Below are 20122 nucleotides of genomic sequence, written 5' to 3'. Positions count from 1 at the left end.
CTGAGAAGCACCAGTGCAAAGCTGCAGTTCTGACTTTAGCACATCTGGATCATCTGGCAAGACTGTGAGAGTCCAGAATATTGAGCCAGCAGGACCAGCGGGCCCAACCTCTTCATGTCTAACATGTTCCCATGAGGCCGATGGTGCCCACCTGGGCTCTCATTTTGAGAACCACTGCTCTAAAGGTTTGAAATGTCTTTCTTCTTGGTTACATTCACATCTTTAAGGCATTTTTTTTTCTAAAGTTTCATTCAGTCCCCCTGCAAACAATCCACAAGGAAGAAGAAATAATAACCCTAAGCAATAATGGTAATAGCTAACATGTACCGAAGGCCCTGTGCCCAGTGCTTCACAATTACATGCTCCCAGCCTGTGTATATGTGCTGCTGTTACTAGGCTGTCACTGGAAAGAAAGCTCAGGTTCAGCTAAATGGGGGACGGATCTGAGTTACACGTGGCAGGGTCTAGATTAGAATCCAGTACGTTCCGGCTCCAAACCTGTGTTCTTCCCGGCCACACCATATTGCCTGAGGAGCTTTTAACATCTGTATGGTAAATGCCAAGGAATGCAGCCATATTTTAACACCTGTTTACAGGTTTTCTTAAAATTCATACAAATGTGCAAAATAGTTTTAAGAACAGCAATGATAAAGCAGCAAGAAAAATCAAGAAAATGCCACAATCACATCGTTTGAGTCTACACCGTGGTGAATGTGCCTGTGCAGATCGAATTTGAACCCTATAAGGACCTTGGAATTTAGCCTCTTTTGAATATGGTATGAAACCACAGCAACGCAGAGCTGGGTGCATTTTTACTGTACGGAAAGCTTGACGTAAAACTTGTCTCTTCCATTGGGAGCAACTTGAGAGACATGCCGGTGACTATGTCCTGTGTTCCCTGTCACTCACCAGTGCTGAAGGAGTGGAGGAAGCAGGGAAGGGAAGCGGGTGTGGGGATGCATTTGGCTGGGACTTCAGATTTAGGATTTTGATGTTTCTTCCAATGAGTTGATACATACAGTCACAGAGAGACAGTAAAAGGGCTGAAGTGAAAACTCATTAAATATACAACTGTCATTTTTAAATATCGACATTTAAAAGAGCAGGATTTTTTTAAATTATGATTTTGCTTTTCTTTATTTTTTTAATAAACCACAAGCTGAAAGAAAGAGGCCAAGACATCTCTTTTAAGCACCCTGGTGATAATATAGGGCATCTGTATCCAGGGCAACTTTCACTGGGGTTAATACCAGGTGCCAGGAAGGAAGAAATGCGAGCATTCACAGCTTTGCTTTCCTTCTTTTGAGAAACTCCATTCTCTTTGAAAATGCCAGACATAAAATAATATGTTGCTTTTGCATTGTGGGGGGTTAAACGAACACTCAGTTTAAATGAATAATAGCATTTTCATTTTAACACACAAAGAAATTTGCTCCTTGAAAATGGACTTCCGGTGCCCCAGGAAAGGCTTGTTGCAGCCCCTTACTGGGTGTTAAGGACCCGTCTTTTCATGCTGTTGATACCGCTTACTTTAGGGGTGTTCTAGGCATTTACACTGTGGAGTTTATAAAAGAAGCTTCTGTTGGTGGGTACCATGGCATCTGACAGAAAAAGCCGCATACTCTGTGGCTGAGTTGAAACTATGGAAGCTGAGTTTGCACAGTCCCTGACAACCTGCAATGAGGCTCAGCATAGGACAGTCTAATACGGGGTTACTATATCTGTAACGAGCAAGCAAAGGCATTAAAACCTATATAATTACAGGACCCCGCATATAAAAATGTAACAAGTTTAACTCCCAAATGCAGTGAAAAATGGAAGTAGAGAGATGGCTGGAAATAAGATTTAGAGGAAATTATTCATTTTATAGCAATGCTTACCTCTGTCACCTGGAGAGATCCAAAGGCAAAAACCGAGGCCGCACAATGATTTTCATATGGTAGAAAGAGATTTTAAATCATGAATTAGGACAATCATGAAATAGATTGTTTGAGAACATAAATGATAAATTGAAGACAGCATCGAAGGCAAGCAGCATGACATTAAAAAGTCCATATAATGTGTCCTGGTCGAGTGGCTCAGTTGGTTGGAGCATCGGTCCCATATACCAAAAGGTTGCAGGCTCGATTCCCAGTCAGGGCACATACCTAGGTTGTGGGTTCAACCTCTGGTTAGGGCATGTATGGGAGGCAACCAATCGATGGTTCCCTCTCTCCCTCTCCTTTCTTCTCTCTCTAAAATCAGCAAATATTAAAAAAAAAAATAGCCCATAGTGTTACTGACAAGAACAGCTAGATTTAGTCATGGAGTTTTCATATCTAGAAAAACCTGAAATGAAGCTCTTTTGCGCAACATGAAATTTGAGTTGATTTTTTATGGAAAATATGCCCCAATTTAATGTATATAGAAATTCTGCCTATTTGAAGGCTTCTGAAAATTCCATATTAATTTGCCATGTTTTATAGTATATGTAAAGAAAGGAAATATGAGATGAATCAGAGGATAAGCTCTCTGTCATGCTGAACTATGATCCACTATAGAGCAGTGCAGTTTATTTATTCTTTGGACTAGAGTGCTAATTTAGGAGATTGCCAGATATTCTGAACTGATGCCACATTACCATAATATTGATTTAAGATCTTGAGAGATATTACTTCTGCCCATCTCAAATACACACGTCTGTTTGCCCTTTCAACAACCCCTTGGCTTATTTTGACACTCTGATGAAAACGTGTTGTCTATGGGGTTTAAATTAAATAGCCTTTCAACTTCATAGGCGTTAATGCACTTTACAGAAAACATTAAATAAAACATCTAGCAAAACCAATGGGAAGTCAGGGATAGGAACGGATTATGCCATCCTCACAGAACAATAATCAACTCAGTCTTTGCCTCTTGGGTGAGGGAACACAGATTGATTCATCGTTGAAAGAGTATGTGTAAAATCCACCCCTAGTGTTCAAACTTACCCGTTTTAATAATAAATATTAGTTTATCAAATGGGAGACTTTGTAGTGCAGCCTGAAGTATATGCAACCTTTATTTCAAAAGGACTGAACTCAGAAGAATGTGCTGCCCTCAGAAGAATTGCTTCTGAAAGAGGACTGTCAGAGGAAGCGTGCGGGCGAAGCGCCCTGTGTGGGCTGCTGGGTGGAGAGGAGGAGGCATCAGGAGCTCACCTGCAGGCCCAGGGGGGCCTTGTCTACCTGGAGGGCCAGGTACACCCTTCTCTCCAGGTGACCCTGGAAGTCCATGTGGCCCCTGTGGCCCCGGGAACCCCATTGGTCCTAAAAGGAACATATAAAAACAAGGGCAGTGGAACGGAGCAATGCCAGGCGGTGACAGTTTGATGGACTGGATTCAGAGGTTCACACCAACAAAATGCTAGGCAAAGTTGGCTCAGGGTGGAGAGCAGTCTCTCACTTTCTTCTGTGAAGCTGAGAACTGCCTACGTGTGAAGGAAACCCCAGAATCCATCAAAGGGACTCAGGAAAATGGTCCCATGATCAAGACAAAACTAAATGAGAGCGAGAAGGCCTGCAATCCTGAACTTCCTCTGGAGACAAAGGACTGCAAGTGAAGGAAAATTAGGGAAGACGCTGCGCTACCTGGGGAACAGACTCCCAGATCTGAGTCCCCACCACTCTCCGTCTCACTCTCCGTTTCCCCCGCCAGCCATTCGGTGCCTGGCACATGCTCCTCCTCCTGCCCACGAAGTCCTGCTCGTCCTGCATGGTGCAAATCAAGCTCACCTCCTCCTACTTCATTTAATTACATGTGTAGCCGGCGTTATATTTCTGTTGTTCAGTTCTGGTCTAAGAGATTACCAAGTATGCTTTTAGGGGCTAAAGATGAACTTGTATTTCTCATCTTACTTGTCCAACAGTTACCAGAACTAGAGGACTCTTCGGAAAGGCAGGACATTTGGGCAATACAGCCACTGATTCAACAGGAAATAAGAATTAGGTCATGGTGGTCCAGTACTCCAGACCCTCAGGACAAGAGAGCAGAAGCCGTCACGTACTACTTAAGGAACAACTTGTGTTCATACCTTTCTGGCCATTGTTTCCATCACATCCTGGGAGGCCTTTGGGTCCTGGAGGGCCTGGCGGGCCCCGGGGACCTGGAGGCCCTGGCAGACCACAGTCTCCTGGATCCCCTTGCAGAAGGTCAATGCTCCCAGGGGGCCCTGGAGGCCCGGGGGGTCCTGGCCACAGGGAGGAGGCAAAAGATTCTTTCAGTCAAAGACAAGCCTGTGTGCTGGCTGCCTGGGAGCTTCCTAAGGGGAGTAATTTAATGGTTTGCAAGCAAGGGATGGAGGGAATTAGAAAAGTAAGAAAATCAATAGTGTCAGAAGTGAAACAGAGAGTAGGTCTCGTGGAGCTTGAGAAATGGTGTAAGTAGTTTGTCAGTGGCCGTTGGACAAAATGAACCCAAGCAAAGCCTTCCTTTCCTTCAGAGCCATTCCTTTTGTTTGCATTGCTATCCCATTGCTTTAATATGGTAGAGGATAGGTGGATGGATGGATGATAGATAGATAGATAGATAGATAGATAGATAGATAGATAGATAGATAGATAGATAGATAGATACATACATACATACACACATACATACATACACACACACATACATAGATATATAGATACATAGATGAATAAATAAATGATATACTTATGAGAAAATTTGGCTGATGTGAAAGAAATGTTCACTCAGTTATAATCATATTTGAAAACAAGTATCTACACATAGGAATTGAGCCCAACGTTTATTCTACTAAAACTACGCTGTTTGAAGCAGTTTTATTTTTGCAGTAAAATAGAATTATATAATACTGTAATCCCACCTTTACTAAAATGTTTAGCACTTAAAGATGGTGGTTTGTGTCTCTCTTTGATAAGGAGGAATGTGATGATCTGAATTCAGCAAAACACTGCACTGAGCCACGCTCTCCCCCCAGTCCCTGCCCAGCTCCGGTCCCACCCTGTTTGGGTAAATATTGCCTTGCTGAAGTGTGTCCCTAGGAAGTGATGAGAGGAGCAAAATGGACTGTCGGCAGCACAGGGAGAGCTCTGTCTCTGTGTGTACGCCAGGCCTGGGTCCTGTCACTCTGGGCCAGTGGCAGAGGTTTAGGGGGCAGGTGCAGACACCCACAGGCAGGATGGGATCCCTGCCCCTGCTACAGCCTCGCATGCAACATCGGGCTGGTGATGGGAAGGGCTTGCTCTGACTCAGAGTTTGTACTCACAGAGAGGTGGTCTGATAGGGTGACATAGAAGAGTGAGGGGCCTGGGCTCTCCTGGGTATGGTCCTGCCAGCCCACCGCTGCCCACACCCCCACCTTTCCATCTGCCCAAATAATGGGGCTGCTAAGGGGCTTCTCCTCTGCCATTCCCTGGTCCTCCCTCCCTACAGAGCTGGCAGCATCTCAGGAAAGGGGCATCACCAACCTTGGCCAGGATTTTCCCGTACCTCTTGGACCATTGGGGCCAGGAGGTCCTTGATCTCCAGGCTGACCGGGGTCAGGAAAACAACCCTTAGGAGGTCCTCCTGTGGCACCTGCAGGACCAGGTGGTCCAGGTCTCCCTGAGGATGGACATGTCCAGATGTGAGCCTCATTACATTTGGAGATTTTTATTTCAGTATCGGGGTTGGGGCAGAGGAAGCATTCTGCTTCTTACCTGGAGGGCCTGGCGGGCCTTTTTCTCCACAAAGGCCTGGAGGAGAAATTCCTGGGTTCCCGGGGTCACCTGTCTCCCCTTTCAGCCCAGGCATTCCCATTGGGCCGGGTGGGCCCATTCCATTCAAACCTTAATGTAGAAGACAGCTTTAGCACTGTATCTTCTCCCTGTTTGTCCCAGTAGTAAGGGTGTGACCGGGAAGCAGCTGGTTCTGCTGAGACCAACCTCAGCTTCCATGGTGACCCAAATGGCTGCATACGTTTCCCAGGTGACCACTTACTCTCTTAAAACCCATCACACTGGTCAACCATAGGGTTGATCTACTTTATAATTATTTTCCATATTTAAAAAAAAACACCCAGTTTGACAATACCAATTGTCAAACTCTACAATGGAAAGAGTGAAAACAGACGAGATCCAACAATGAGCAATTATGAATAAACTGATTTGAAATTGAAGGTGGAAACTGACATGTAAATAGAATTATTGTAAACTTTCACATTGAAAAGACAGAGCATCATTGGTTGTTTGGAGGGAACACACATTTTATCAGACTATTTAGAACAGCCACTAAATGAATCCTACGTGGCCCAAATTTTACTTCTTGGCCTTCTAAACTGTATAAAGATTCAACAGACTTAAATCTAGCAGCACAGCAATTCAACCCTTTTCCCACAGTCCCTCAAATCTGTGTGTCTGACTCCAGCAACTTTGTCTTAGTAGTATTTTTCTGAGAAAGTCATGCAAAAAATGTGCATTATATTAAAATACCGGAACAAACTAAAATGCAGTTGTCGATAATTATCTATTTGTTATGTCAAAAGTAACAGTAATTTGTTCAGGTAATTTGTTTTAGCAGCAGGCTGTTTGAGAGATGCTCAAAGTGCTAATTAGACCCACATGGTTGTACTTGGCAATACTACACCTAAAACAAAACAAGACAAAAAGAAATCCGGACTATTTATTTGTTCTTCATAACATTGTGAAATCTTGCCCCACCTAAGCAATTACCCAGTGTATTTTAGTAGAGAGATCATCCCAAGCAACATCAACAAAAGGCACTGTTACCAACCATCCCTTCTTACTTTGGGTTTTCTCAAGTGTCCTTTTTATATAAGTCATCTTCAGCACTAAAAGGAGTCCCATTATTGTGTCTCTGTGCTCAGCCAGTTTCCTTGTTTCACAACCCACATTGTGAGAAGTGAGGAAATACCTACCAGAGGTCCACTGATTGCAGGTAAGTCTCTCACAGAGGGTTTCATCTTACCTGAAGCTCCTTTGGTTCCTTTCTGACCCTTTAAACCATGCAAGCCATTCAGGCCAGGTAACCCGGCGGGACCTGCAACACATCACAGGCCTGTGACCCCCGGGAAGAGACCAGCCCTTGAACTTCACTGGCCATGGTTCCCAGGCACCTCTTAGAGGGGGGGTCTGCTGATGGAGATGGACAGATTCTCTAGGTGGAAACCATGAGATTTCACAGTCTACACGCCATTATCAGGGCTGAATCCATGCCAGTAGTTATTCTTTAACATTCATTTGATGAACATTTTCTGCCAAGACTGCTTAACACACCCATTTCTTTGGTTTTAAAGTACTGCTGTGAGTTGATGACCATTTCAGGATCATCTTTCTATCTGACCAAATACAGTCTACAATCACTAGATCGTGGTGTAGGCAGTGACTTTCAATTTCAAGACAATAAAATCATCCTAGATGAGGAAAGAGATTGGGTGGGAGCAAACGCAGGCCTCCCTCCTCCCAGGTTCAGGATCTTTCCACCCCACCAGAGTCAATATATATATTGATTCCAGATAGGAAGGGAGAGGGAGAGAGAGATAGAAACATCAATGATGAGAGAGAATCATTGATCGGCTGCCTTCTGCACACCTCCCACTGGGAATGGAGCCCCGCAACCCAGGCATGTGCCCTTGACCAGAATGGAATCTGGGACCCTTCAGTCCGCAGGCCAACGCTCTGTCCACTAAGCCAAACAGGCTAGGTCAGCCAGGGTCTTTAAATTCTAATTTCTTCAAGATCTGGTTAGGTAGATGTTTTAAGACAATAAGGACAGGTGGGGCCTGTGGCATACTGGGGAGTATATGCCCTCTCTAATTTTTTTAAATAACTGTGCTGCTCAGAAAGATCAGGCTTGAAGGTCAAGTTTGGCTGCAGCTCTTTCTTTGCAACCACTTGTTTCAAAGAGAATCATTCTGATGCCTCTTTTCGGAAACAAAATGTATTTCAGGATGACCACTGAAACCTCATACTCTGCATTTACTAGTAGATGGGATCTCATTGACACCTTCATTTTCTTTCAGACTCTCCTATTGGACATCAGTGTAGTTCTCTAAGGAGACATCTGCTGACCTGGCTTTACTTAAGTTGTCACTACATATTTATCAATATATAGATATATAAACTACATATTTAAAATATGTTTATATTATATAGTATATTATATTACAGTATGTAAATATATAGATTTATAGGAAGGCAGTAGAGGGAATATAAGGAGGGAGAGAAGAAGAGGGCAACCAATATGTACAGAACATTCCAGGTACTGAGCCCTCTGCCACGTGGTTCACACACATCTTGCTCCGATGATTAATTTGGGGAAAGAATCTTCTCCTCAGCCCCTGGCCATGCCTGGTACCCTTCCTCTTTCATTAATGGTTCTTCCAACCAGTAGCTGCCCATTCTTATCCAAGGCTGTAAGCCACTCAGTGCACAGCCAGCCATTCACTCAGCTTATGGTCACATCCCTTGGATTTGTGATAATAACAGCCTCAGCTTACAGGACTAACACACAGAAAGTGCCCAACCCTACGTCATGACACCCACAGAGAACCCCTCTATGGCGGGCTCATGCTGTACAACAATCAGGTATGGTTAACTGGTTTATTTGGTGTAAATTAACTGAATGTAAGATCAGATCTTATTAATCTTTCTATATACATACTTGGCATATCTCCTGACACACAGTAAATGTTCAATGAATGTTCATTGAATGAGTGAGTAAACCAATGAGTGAATGAGACAATGTGGAATGTGGAGGGGGAAGGATTGAACAGGTAGAAAAAAAGCTTTAAAAAGAAGTGGACTACCATTTCTATTTCATGTCTCATCTTTCTGTGATAGATGTGTAGTAAAATTTGGGGAAGTTAGAGTATCCATTTGTATATAAATAATTCAAATGCTAACTATTATCTGTTCATAAAAGCAAGTCCTCTGTGGACTTATTAAAAGATAGAAGTTAGTTGGTTCCATTTTATTTATTGTCAGTACTTGAAACAGACAGTTATTCTATTTTTTAAATCTAAACTTTAGGGTAGGGGAAGGTAAAGGAAGGATAAATGGTGATGAAAGGAGACTTGACTTGGGGTGGTAAACACAATACAATATACAGATGATATAGAATTGTATGCATGAAACCTATATAAATTTTATGAACCAATGTCATCCCAATAAATATAATAAAAAATAAAATAAACTTTAGATTGGTACAAATAAGCCATAATCTCTTGTACCCCCCCAAAAAAAAAATTTGGGAATACACCCTTACTTTCCTTAAAGATCTTCTTTCCTTACACTTTTAATAGTTCTGGTTTAGTTTATTTTCCAATCATCTTTCCTATTTATGAGCCAAAGTTCCAAGTTTGCACCAAAAGAACACACAGACCTTCCTCATCTGCCAAATCTAGATATTTCCTGCAATCTATCTGAAATGATAATAAATTTCAAAATTACTTTGCTGTTTCCATGTGTTTTGATCTCCGGGTTAAGCCACCAAGATTGATGGCTTGGGGAAGCTGGCTGGGGTGGAATGCCCCAGCTTCTGCCAACTCTCCATTGTCACATCAACACATCCAGATCCTGGCCTGTCACAATCCCAGGCCCTTGCCATTGTTGAACTGTCCGACCCTTTTCTGACCCAATGTTATCTTTCTAAATTGAATGCAGCTACATCTGGGTAGGGTTTTAAGGGCAATTTTTTCTTTTTATTGAAAGCTTTTTATCAATCTCATCTCTAAATCAGAAAGTTGTTCATGCATAAAATATATACAGTACAGATGAGAGGCAATTAGGCTAACAAAGCACATTCCTTGGTAATGAGGACTTTTATTCACCTCTGTGGACAGCTTCTTGCTAACAACCATCACTTAAGGCTGCATCTCCCTGCACTCGCAGGCTGGGCTCTCCCTCCAGTCAGAGGGTCTAACCTCGACTCCAGCCTCCAGCCATAATCGTCATCCTAGCCTCCAAGTCAAACAAGGTTGTCATTGAACCTCCACTCTTAGGTTTTCTTCTGTCCTAGAGCCAAAAACACTATTCTATCTCCAAGAGCCTTTACACGGGTTTATACTTTTAATAGGGAACCTATTTGTTGGGGACTTTCCTAGTTCTAACACAGGAAGTTCCACAGCCTGACACACCCCCTCGATCCCAGGCAAACCGGGACGGCTGGTCACCCTAATGTTAAAGCTGTTGGGAAAGAGAGACCTTCATGGCTATAAATAACAGTTGAGCAGAGTTGAAAACTTATCGAAAGAGATTCTGAAATACGATTTCATTTTTTTCCAAAATTCAGAAAATAGATTAGTCCCTACTAAAGGAATGCCCAATGGCATAAGACATGGTCTCTTAACCCATGGAGCATCAGTCCCCAAATGTGCTTAGTGACAAGTACTGGATGAGACAATGAGGAGTCAGAGAGAAACATCCCCAACTTGACAGAATAGGCATCCACCCCTAGAACTGTAAGTGCTGTATGTGTGTGTAGGGGGTGGGAGGGTGGGGGGAGGGGAGGGAGTGGGCAGGAGGAGAACACTCTAGTTGTAAAAAAGGAGAGAGAATGTTACTTGGCTGATAAAAGACACTCCAAGGTATTTTATTTCTTATGAAATATTTTACTTGCCACCAACCAAAATAACCCAATCAAATTAGTCGTTGTCATGCTACGAAGTTGTCTTTCAGTCCCCATTATGCCAATCCTCTATGAATGCCCAACTAGGAACAGAGTGTCTTCCTTGTAGAGGATATGTGCACTTGGAAATTTAAGTCTAGGAACCAAGCCATTTTCAGCATATGTTTAAGTTAAAGTTTAAATCTGACTGAACACAAGCAGGACTCAGAATCCATATGGCCCATTCTAGCAGAGCAAACAACTTCGAGTTCAGCAGCTGGTTTATTCAAACAAGAAAATCGGGCCCCTTGACTTATCTAACACACACTTCAAATATTTAGTTTCTCAGTTCAAAGTGTTTCTGCTGGAGTGTGGTTCATTTTTATACCAGCATGATAAAAAGCAACAATGGGTTTAGATGGTCGGCGTTCTAATTTTTAGGAATCTGTTTCACTGTTTTGTTTCTTTTAAAGACTGGCTGTGCAATGGGCAGTTCACAGTGAAACAGTGCCACCACGTGGTCGGGAGGCACACTGCAGCATCCTTCTGCACACTGAATACTTGGGTGGATATATTTATTTCTTCACTTTCTCTTCTTAACAAACTTATTTTTTCAAAGCACAGAATTTTGATGTGATTAGAGATTACCTTCAAGTAATTTTTTATTCTATCAAATTCATTAGCTATTAGGTTTTAAAATAACATATACTGAACTTATGTAATAAATGTAAACTAATTCAAGGGAAGGAAGAATCAACAATAGTAGATTGAGCCTTGTCATTTTAGTCAGATTGGGTGGATATTGTTATGGCACCAAGACACTTGAAAATCCTTACTATTTTACTGAACTTGGAGGATAGAAAGAAGTGGAAATACAGTAGAAGTGGTTAATCATGGAAAAAGTGGGAGGGAAAAGAAGGAGGAGGCAGAAAAAGATTGGTTATAGAAATCTATCAAGTAAGGCTTGAACCTTCAACTGTTGATTGAAGTGAAAACCCTCATCTTCATAGCTACTATCTCAGATGTTCCTTCTTCTATTATCCATTCCTTCATTTATTAATTTATTCATAAATTTAAAAATACAATAACCAACCAACAGGCTTATTGGGTATCTACTGAGTGCCAACCATATAAAAATTGTCCTTGCTTTTTACAAAATCACTTGCTGAGAAAAACTTCTAAACAAATAAATGTTATACAATATAAGTATTATTAGGCTAGAGGTACACACAAAGTACCAATGAAAAATATTTTATCTAAAATGAAAGCAATGAACTAAAGAGGAGTAAGTACCATAGATGAATGGGAGAATGCATGGAGATTTGTTAAAAATCAATTGTATAGCCCTAACCGGTTTGGCTCAGTGGATAGAGTGTCAGCCTGCAGACTCAAGGGTCCCAGGTTCGATTCTGGTCAAGGGCATGTACCTTGGTTGTGGGCACATCCCCAGTGGGGGGTGTGTAGGAGGCAGCTGATCGATGTTTCTCTTTCATCCATGTTTCTAACTCTCTATCCCTCTCCCTTCCTCTCTGTAAAAAATCAATAAAATATATATTTTTTAAAAATCAATTGTATAATTCTATGACATTATGTTATACTAGAGGCCCGGTGCACGAAATTCGTGCACGGGGTGTGTGTGTCCCTCAGCCCAGTCTACACCCTCTCCAATCTGGGACCCCTCGAGGGATGTCCGACTGCCTGTTTAGGCCCAATCCAGGACTGCTGGCTCCCAATTGCTCACCTGCCTGCCTTCCTGATCACCCCCTAACCACTCCCCTGCCAGCCTGATTGATGCCTAACTTCCCTCCTCTGTCGGCCTGGTCACCCCTCACTGCCCTCCCCTGCTGGCCATCTTGTGGCAGCCATCTTGTGTCCACATGGGGGCAGCCGTCTTGTGTGTTGGAGTGATGGTCAATTTGCATATTACTCTTTTATTAGATAGGATTAACCAGGCCTATATTATAACCCATCTTTAAAGACCAAAAAATTCAACCAGGAAAAAATGTTTCTTCATCAACAAAGGTAATGAATTCTAGTTCCGCCATAGCATCTTATTTTTTCCCCTCTCCCTTCCACTTATCACAACTGGTAAATACATATTTATTTGCACATATATATTTAATATGTGTCTCTCCTACTAAACTGTGAGCTTCATAAAGGAGGAACCATGTCTAATTTCTTCAAAACTGTGTACTGAGTATCTGGAATCTAGGACATAGTAGGAGCTTAACTATCTGGGAAGAGAATAAATGAATGGGCCTGAACATTATGGAAAACACTGGGGGAAATGCCCTTGAAAAATGAGATGGTATCACCATCGTTTTGATAGGAGGCAGGTCAGGAGGCTAGATGGGCACTACCTGGAGCCCTGAGTGAGAAAGAATAGGCAGGGGCTGATGACATTGGTGGAGAAGGGCCATGACCAGGAGCAATGTCACTCAGTGCTGGAAAGCCACTATGCATTTGCCCTCATTGGCCTGGATTTTTCTGATGGGCCAGGATTCCTCTTTGACTTACCTTTTATTCCCGGAAGACCTGGTATCCCTGGATACCCCATGAGGCCTCTTGGTCCAGGGTCCCCTGTTTCTCCTGGATGTCCCATTGGCCCAGGCATCCCTTTATCACCTGAGGATGACAGGGAGGTTTTGCAGACACCCAGATGGCACATGAGTTACATTAACTGGGAAGGTCATCTATGTTCTTATTATGTGAGATACTTGAACCAGGAACACTATTTTATTACTTTTTCTTCCTAGGCCTCCTGACGCTAGGGAGAAAAATACACTTAAGCTCAGAAGGAAAAAAAATACACTTTTGAGCAATTAAAGTTGCCAATTATGATTTCTACTCTCACTTTATTCTGAATCATCAGGAAGAGGAGCCATTACAATGCTGTCCTGTTTGTGTGAAATTTACCTTAAGTCTAAAGGAGAAAAAAAAAGCCAGCATCCTGAATGGCAGGTAAATTAGGAAGGGTGCGAAAGGAGCGTCATCCCTTTGTGCCTGGCACCCTGTTAGGCCCTTTATAGGTGTTGACCTAATTTTACTCCTAGACCACCCAGGGAGTGAGGACTAGCTCCAATGGACAAGGAAGGAAGGAATAGGAAAGTTTGGGTGACTAGTTCAAAGTTATAGGTCTGGGAAATGGCAAGACCAGAGCTGAACCCAGGTCTGAGTGAAGGCTGGTCCTTTCTGATGCACCACGAGATAGATACGTATCTGGGAAGGTTCCAGGCTTCTTCCCAAGGTACCTGGACACCCTGATGGTCCGGAGGAGCCGGGCAGTCCTGGTCTTCCTGGTGGTCCTCTGGGCCCTTGAACACCGGTCAAGCCCTTCTCTCCGGGAGCTCCTAAATGCCCTAAACAAAGAAAGATAAAAAATCTGAGTGGTTGTAGATGCTCTTCAAGACGGTGAATCTATAAAACCTCCAACTCAGCTCTTGTTATTCTTTTCTAGTCTTACTTTTTTATATTAACAGTTTTTCTATTGAGAAGATAACATTAAGGAAAATTAAAACAAAACACCTATAATCCCACCACCTTAAACAATGTTTATATGTATACAAAGTGCAAATAATACCCACAATTTTATATTCTGATTTTTTTTTAAATTGGCATTGAATCCTAAGTAATTTTCCAAGTTTGTCATCATTTTCCTAATTATTGTTTTTAAGTGACTGGATCATAGCTTACTGAGTTCACCTAAATTTAATTAATTAATGCAAATGTTTCCTACTTTTGGCCACTGAAGTTTTTTTTTTTCTCTTTGCTATTATGCATAATGATTTTTATACATCTTTAATACATTTTTCTACTATTACATTATTTCCTAGAAAAGTTCCTAGGAGTAGAATTTCTAGGTAACATAACATTTTGGGTCCTTTTATTCATTTTAAAATGCTGAGATATTTTAAAGTAAATCACAGACATCATGGAATTCCATCCCTAAATATTTTAGGAGGTATGTCTGAAAAATAACATTTTCTTACATGGGCAAAATAACATTGTCACAGCCAAGGAAATTAATAGCAATCCTTAATATAATCTAATACTCATTCCATACTTGAATTCCCCCAACTGTCCCCTTAATGTCCTTCACAGCTGGTTTGTCCACACCGGGTTCCACTCCAGAAGCACACATGGCGTCTGGTGGATATATCTCTTACGTTAAAAAAAATCTACTACAGTCCCTCTCTCAGGACAGTGACTTGCTGAAAAGAACAGTTCAGTTGTTCTCTAGGCTTCTAGCACAGACCATTCAGCATTTGGTTCTTGATAGAAGTTGCCAAATGGTTCGGACAAGTGCTGCACCAACTCACTTCACCCCACAGACCCACCCACACTCGTCCTTGCACGTCCAAGAGCTGGGCAGGCACTCACCAAGGCCTTTGTAGGCTGTTGGTTTATTTTCTTGTTAATTTAGTAAGGATGAAATAATATTCCAGACTTACATTAAGTTACACTTCTTTGATTACTAGAGAAGATGACCATTTCCCTGTATGTTTATTTCCAATGTGTGATTTTAATACAACCCATATTCATAGGATAAACTAACAGTCTGTGCTAAAAAATAACCGGTTGTATCCACAAATAAAATATAGGGCTCTGTACTGACAAACCCATGGTGAGGGCATAGTCATTATTTATTATAGCACACACGAAACAAGACTATGTTAGTTGATACCTGTTCCCAGACCAATTTAAGACCTTGAGCCTCTCTCTGCTATTTTATTTACCCTGAAAATATTCCTGGAGTGAAGGTAAGGCAGCATTACTCTCATCTCCACATGAAAAAACTGTAGTGAAAGGCTTGCCTCCCCATCACAGCTGACGTATGAACAAAACTTTTGAGTTCATTGCCACTGTGTTTTCTCTCTGAATTGAAGGGGCAGTGGAACTGGACCCAGTACAATCCTACATAATCCCTGGGACAGCAGCAGCCCTATAGCTTCTTGCTAGGCTCATTCAAATTCAATGCAGCTCTTTCCAGTCAATGGAAATCACATATGTAGGTAAACTCTGAGCTGGTAAATAACATAAGCTGTCATTTTAAAAATTTTAACCTAAAGCTATGGTATACAGGATAGGGAACAATTTAAATGGTGCTAACCACAGGAGACCAGGGACATTACGCCAAGGCAAATTTTCTCGAAAAAGTTAGCCTAAGTGTAAAAGAACTCAGATTTATGATTTTTAAATTAGGTAATATCAAAGGGCTCCATATTTTATTACTTTCAGTTTATAAAATTTTACTATCTTCAGGGTTCACATAAAGATACCAGTAAGTGTAGAAAAATCTCTTAATGCTTTGCTGACTGGTGATGATGGTGACAATGACATTTTACATTTGTGTAGCAATTTTCAGTTTACAAATTGCTCTCCGAAAAATCTCATTTGATCCTCTGAATGATCCTACAGTGAGCATTGGGCCAATTTACAGGTGAGGACACTGAGCTCAGAGATGATAAACAATTTGCCAAGACCCCATGCACAGTAATAATAAGGGTGACTTTGAACCACTAATTTTCCTTTCTGAGACCTCTCATTCTGGCACTTATTAAGAACCCTCATAGCGCTAACCTCAAAACTATTTTCTCCTCCAAATGTACACTTAGGCTATACCTTTCCGTTAAAATATGTATTTGACCATGTCAGAGGTGAAAGACCCATATGAAAGAGAGTGGGAGATGAAACCATTGTAATTGCTAGTTTTTCTGTTAGACTTCCATTTGAGCAATCATGCACGTAACAACCAAGAAATGAAATTTCCCATAAACTTCTGTTCAGATGTTCTTCTTGTTCTATGGAATAAACATGGCTATTGCCAGAGAGAATTTCAAGATAGTGCACAAAAATATTAAAATGAGATACTTTCATTTACAAGGTACCCATGTACATACAAACCTGGCTTCCAACCTGTCCACTGTCAGCATAATGACAGTGGACAGGTTATGTAATCAATCATCTATGATGGACCTTGTTCTTTCCATGCAATGGATATCCTTGTGGGTGCATCTTTGTACACTTGTCGGATTGATGACTTAAGATAAATGCCTATGGTAGAATGACTAAGTTGAAGAGCATGCATCTTTTGTCAGCTGCAGGTCATCGACTGTAGTCAACCACAGCCTCCTGGACTGGAGGGCAAGAACTCACTGGTCTGTCAGTTCAGAGGGATTATACATCAGTTGTTACTGACAAAGAAGGTACTATTTTGAGGAACTTAGATTTGTCACTGGTGATGAGGTTTTACATTTTTTTGGTTTGGTTTTTAGTAAATTAGGTATTTCCTAAATGAGTGATTTCGGTGATATCTTAGCAATGGCAAGCCTCACTGGCATTCACATATGCTTTTCTGAGTAGGAAAGAAAGGGCTGAATGAGAACCTGCAGCTGTACTCAGTGTGAGTGGTTATTGCTGACGTATCATTTTAATTAGAGAGACTGCGAACTAGTCCAAGTTTTCATTGCTTTCAATAATCATTGTCAAAATCTGGGCACACTTGACTGTATTGTCATGTCAACACCATCGGTCCTGGGAGCCATGGTTAAAAAAGATTGTGAGTCCCTGGGGTACAATCCTAATGTCCTTCTCAGCCAGGGATGCGATGCTGTGTTTGTACATAATCCTTCTGACATGTGTCTTAGTGGCAAAGGAGGAAGAAAATACTAACATAATCATCGCTGACTCAGAGGATAAAGTAATCGTTCTAGCTTTCAAACCAAATGTATTCTTTCTGGTTTAATAAGAAAAATATGTAGCTATACCTGGACATCCAGGGCTGCCTGGCTCACCCTTTGGACCGGGTGGGCCAAACTGACTTGCAGGATCCCCTTTGTTTCCTATAATCAAACACACATAACATTATTTAAAAGAATTTAATTTTGTCTTATACAAGTAACTTAATAACTTCTATGACATTTGTCTTTATAGTGTATCTTCAAATATTCCAGGAAAGGATTTTTGAAAAAATTCTTTCTTTTTCTACATAAGAATAAATGGAAACATAGATGCAAGATGTATTTAAATACACACACACACAATTTTATCATTGATAACAATCATGGGAAACTATAAGTCTTAATAAGTTTAAATTTTTAAATTCCCTAAAATAGTTTCAACTGTAGGCATCTATTTAAGAAATTCCTTGGCATGGTGTGACTATATCCTGATATTGTGTTTTCGAAACAAAAAGAAATTGTCAGTTTCAGCTGCTGTAGTCACATTTCAAGCTCTCTGCAAGGAAGCTCAAGTTAGTGTTCTTGTAAAAACAAAATCACAAAGTCAGACTTGATTGATGATTTCACAAGAGGTGGCACATTGAAAGGCCATTGTGAGCAGTGACTCCCACAGTCCCACAGAGCCATTCCACACTGCTGCCGAAAGCTTCCAGACACAGGACACCAACACTGCTTTCTGAAGGTCCCACCCACACCTTGTAGGAGGCGCTCTCCTAGCTGACACTACTCATAATTGTGGCTAATTATTTGAACAGTAGGAATCTGGCCCATCCCTGGTCAGCCAATCTTTCCTTGAGAAGTTGTATTAAAAAGTGAGGAGCTGCTATTGAGGCAGAAAGCAAAAAGATTATCGTGATGTAGATTATAATACCCTGATGTAGAGCATGTTGGAAGGCAATCAAACATTTCCAGAAAGATCCTTGAAAAGATACCAAATAGAGAGTGATGAAAACCAGCTGGTAGGCAGGTAAGTGAAAAACTGACCATGGAGAATGGCAGAAAAGTCTCAAGAGAGAACCATGACTTGCTAAGGCCCAGGTTCTGTTAGCTTCTGGTCTCCTCTCTCGGCTCCATGAGACACCTTTCGCTCCAGGTACCTGAGTGCATTTCAGTTCCTTGCAAATGTGGCCTCATACAAGCATGAAGGAAATAAGCAGCAGGCTTGTACTTTGAGAGGCGTAAAGGGACTATAATAAATTGACAGGGAAATAGAAGAGGAGTGAGCTCTGAATCCTGAAGCTATAAAATGTCAAAAGTTAAATATGAAAATTTCCCTTTTTGTAACCATTTCCAAAGAAGAAGAGAGCTATATTATTCTTTCTGAATAAATGTGTGCACGGTCTGTTTTTACAGCAATGATCATATTCTTTATGTAGTGTCTGTCAAAGGGTAAAGCACGTATCATTGGAATAAGGGAAAATATTTTTAGGTTGTTTATTAATTAGTATTTTACATTTTAAAGGTGTGTTTTTTAACTGTATTAAAACAAAACCTAACTGCATATCAAACCTCTGAATTCACAGAGAGTGGGGTTTAAAAGGTGAATCATTTTAAAGTAGATTGTTAAAATACATTAACCCAATGGTTTAGAAAAAATACTAACTCAGTGGTATAGAAAAACAGTAAAAAATATTAAAGGTTTTATACAAACACTAGAGGCCCGATACACGAAATTTGTACAAGGGGCTCGGCCTTCTCAGTCCCTTGCAGCCTCGGCCGGCCCTCACAGCCTGGGCCGGCCCTCGCAGCCCCGGCTTCTTCCAGAAGGTCATCGGGATGGTCGTTCCGCTGTTTGGTCTAATTAGCATATTAGCTCTTTATTATATAGGATTGCAATGTAAGATAGCCTGATTTCTGTTTATTTGCTTGTTTCTATGGAGAAAGGGTTAATGAACTCTCTCTCTAAGGACATTTTTGACATTGGGTCAACTTTCTATTTCTGTTTCCTGGAAACATGATAAAAGTAGAATGTAGATTGTGTTACAAGACACATGGTGAACTAAGGCCTATAGCCTGTATTGTAAATAAAGTTTTATTGGCATTTAGCCACAACCCTGTGTATTGTCTATGGCTGCTTTTATTCACAGTCAAGCAGTTGTGACAGAGACCACAAACTGAAAATAGTTATTATCCGGCCCTTTGAAAAATATGTATTTGCTGACCCTTGACTTATGGTAAAACATAACCCAATTGTACATTACCTGTGGCCCAGGAATTCTTAAGTGAACTATTAACACCTGGTGGGAAGTCATGGCTTTGGCCTTTGTGTACTGTGGCTCTTGTAACCGAGACTCTAGGAGTTGTACCTGTGGAGGCTTTAGAGGGGCCCTGGGCTTCTCAGCCAAGGGTACAGTATGCACCCATGTGGATCCGGTCTCCTTGCACTTGAGCTGTCACTCATAGAACTGCGGTCCCTGCAAGGACTCCCCTGAGGGCGGAAGGCTGGTGTGCCCTGCAGGCTTGCTGCTTTCTATCTGATACTCTCAGATCTGGATGACAAATGTGGACGGCTTGGGTTTTGAGTGTTTGACTACCTAGAAAAGTCTAAAAAGAATCCCTGGGTGTTGCAGTTTGACTGTGTGTTGCTTTTCATGCAAAAGGTACTTGTTCCCAATGTTACAAACACCCAGGACTATGATATTAATGGCTGACTGCTGTATTTCAAAACCATACCTTTAGGTCCTCTCGTTCCATCAATTCCTGAAAGTCCAGGGGCCCCTGGATAACCCGGCTCACCCTGATAGATTAATGAAACAGAAGTAAAACCTTAATTGGGTTTCACACACAAATGACAC

General features: G+C 41.5%; 1 protein-coding gene across 1 annotated transcript in view; it reads right to left on the bottom strand.

Moving 5' to 3' along the window:
* COL4A4 (collagen type IV alpha 4 chain) overlaps positions 1-20122 on the bottom strand; it is a 108289-nt gene that overhangs the window by 9988 nt on the left and 78179 nt on the right. The window contains exons 34-42 of the mRNA XM_054722994.1: positions 20001-20064; positions 17355-17429; positions 13839-13946; positions 13105-13212; positions 6949-7020; positions 5682-5810; positions 5473-5586; positions 4052-4207; positions 3180-3287 (exon numbers count right to left, since the gene is read on the bottom strand). Coding sequence (XP_054578969.1) covers positions 3180-3287; positions 4052-4207; positions 5473-5586; positions 5682-5810; positions 6949-7020; positions 13105-13212; positions 13839-13946; positions 17355-17429; positions 20001-20064 — 934 coding nt within the window. The remainder of the gene's footprint in view (positions 1-3179; positions 3288-4051; positions 4208-5472; positions 5587-5681; positions 5811-6948; positions 7021-13104; positions 13213-13838; positions 13947-17354; positions 17430-20000; positions 20065-20122) is intronic.

Source organism: Eptesicus fuscus, chromosome 11 (assembly GCF_027574615.1).
Source record: "Eptesicus fuscus isolate TK198812 chromosome 11, DD_ASM_mEF_20220401, whole genome shotgun sequence".
Classification (NCBI taxonomy): domain Eukaryota; kingdom Metazoa; phylum Chordata; class Mammalia; order Chiroptera; family Vespertilionidae; genus Eptesicus; species Eptesicus fuscus.
This window is presented reverse-complemented; position numbering and strand designations above follow the sequence as displayed.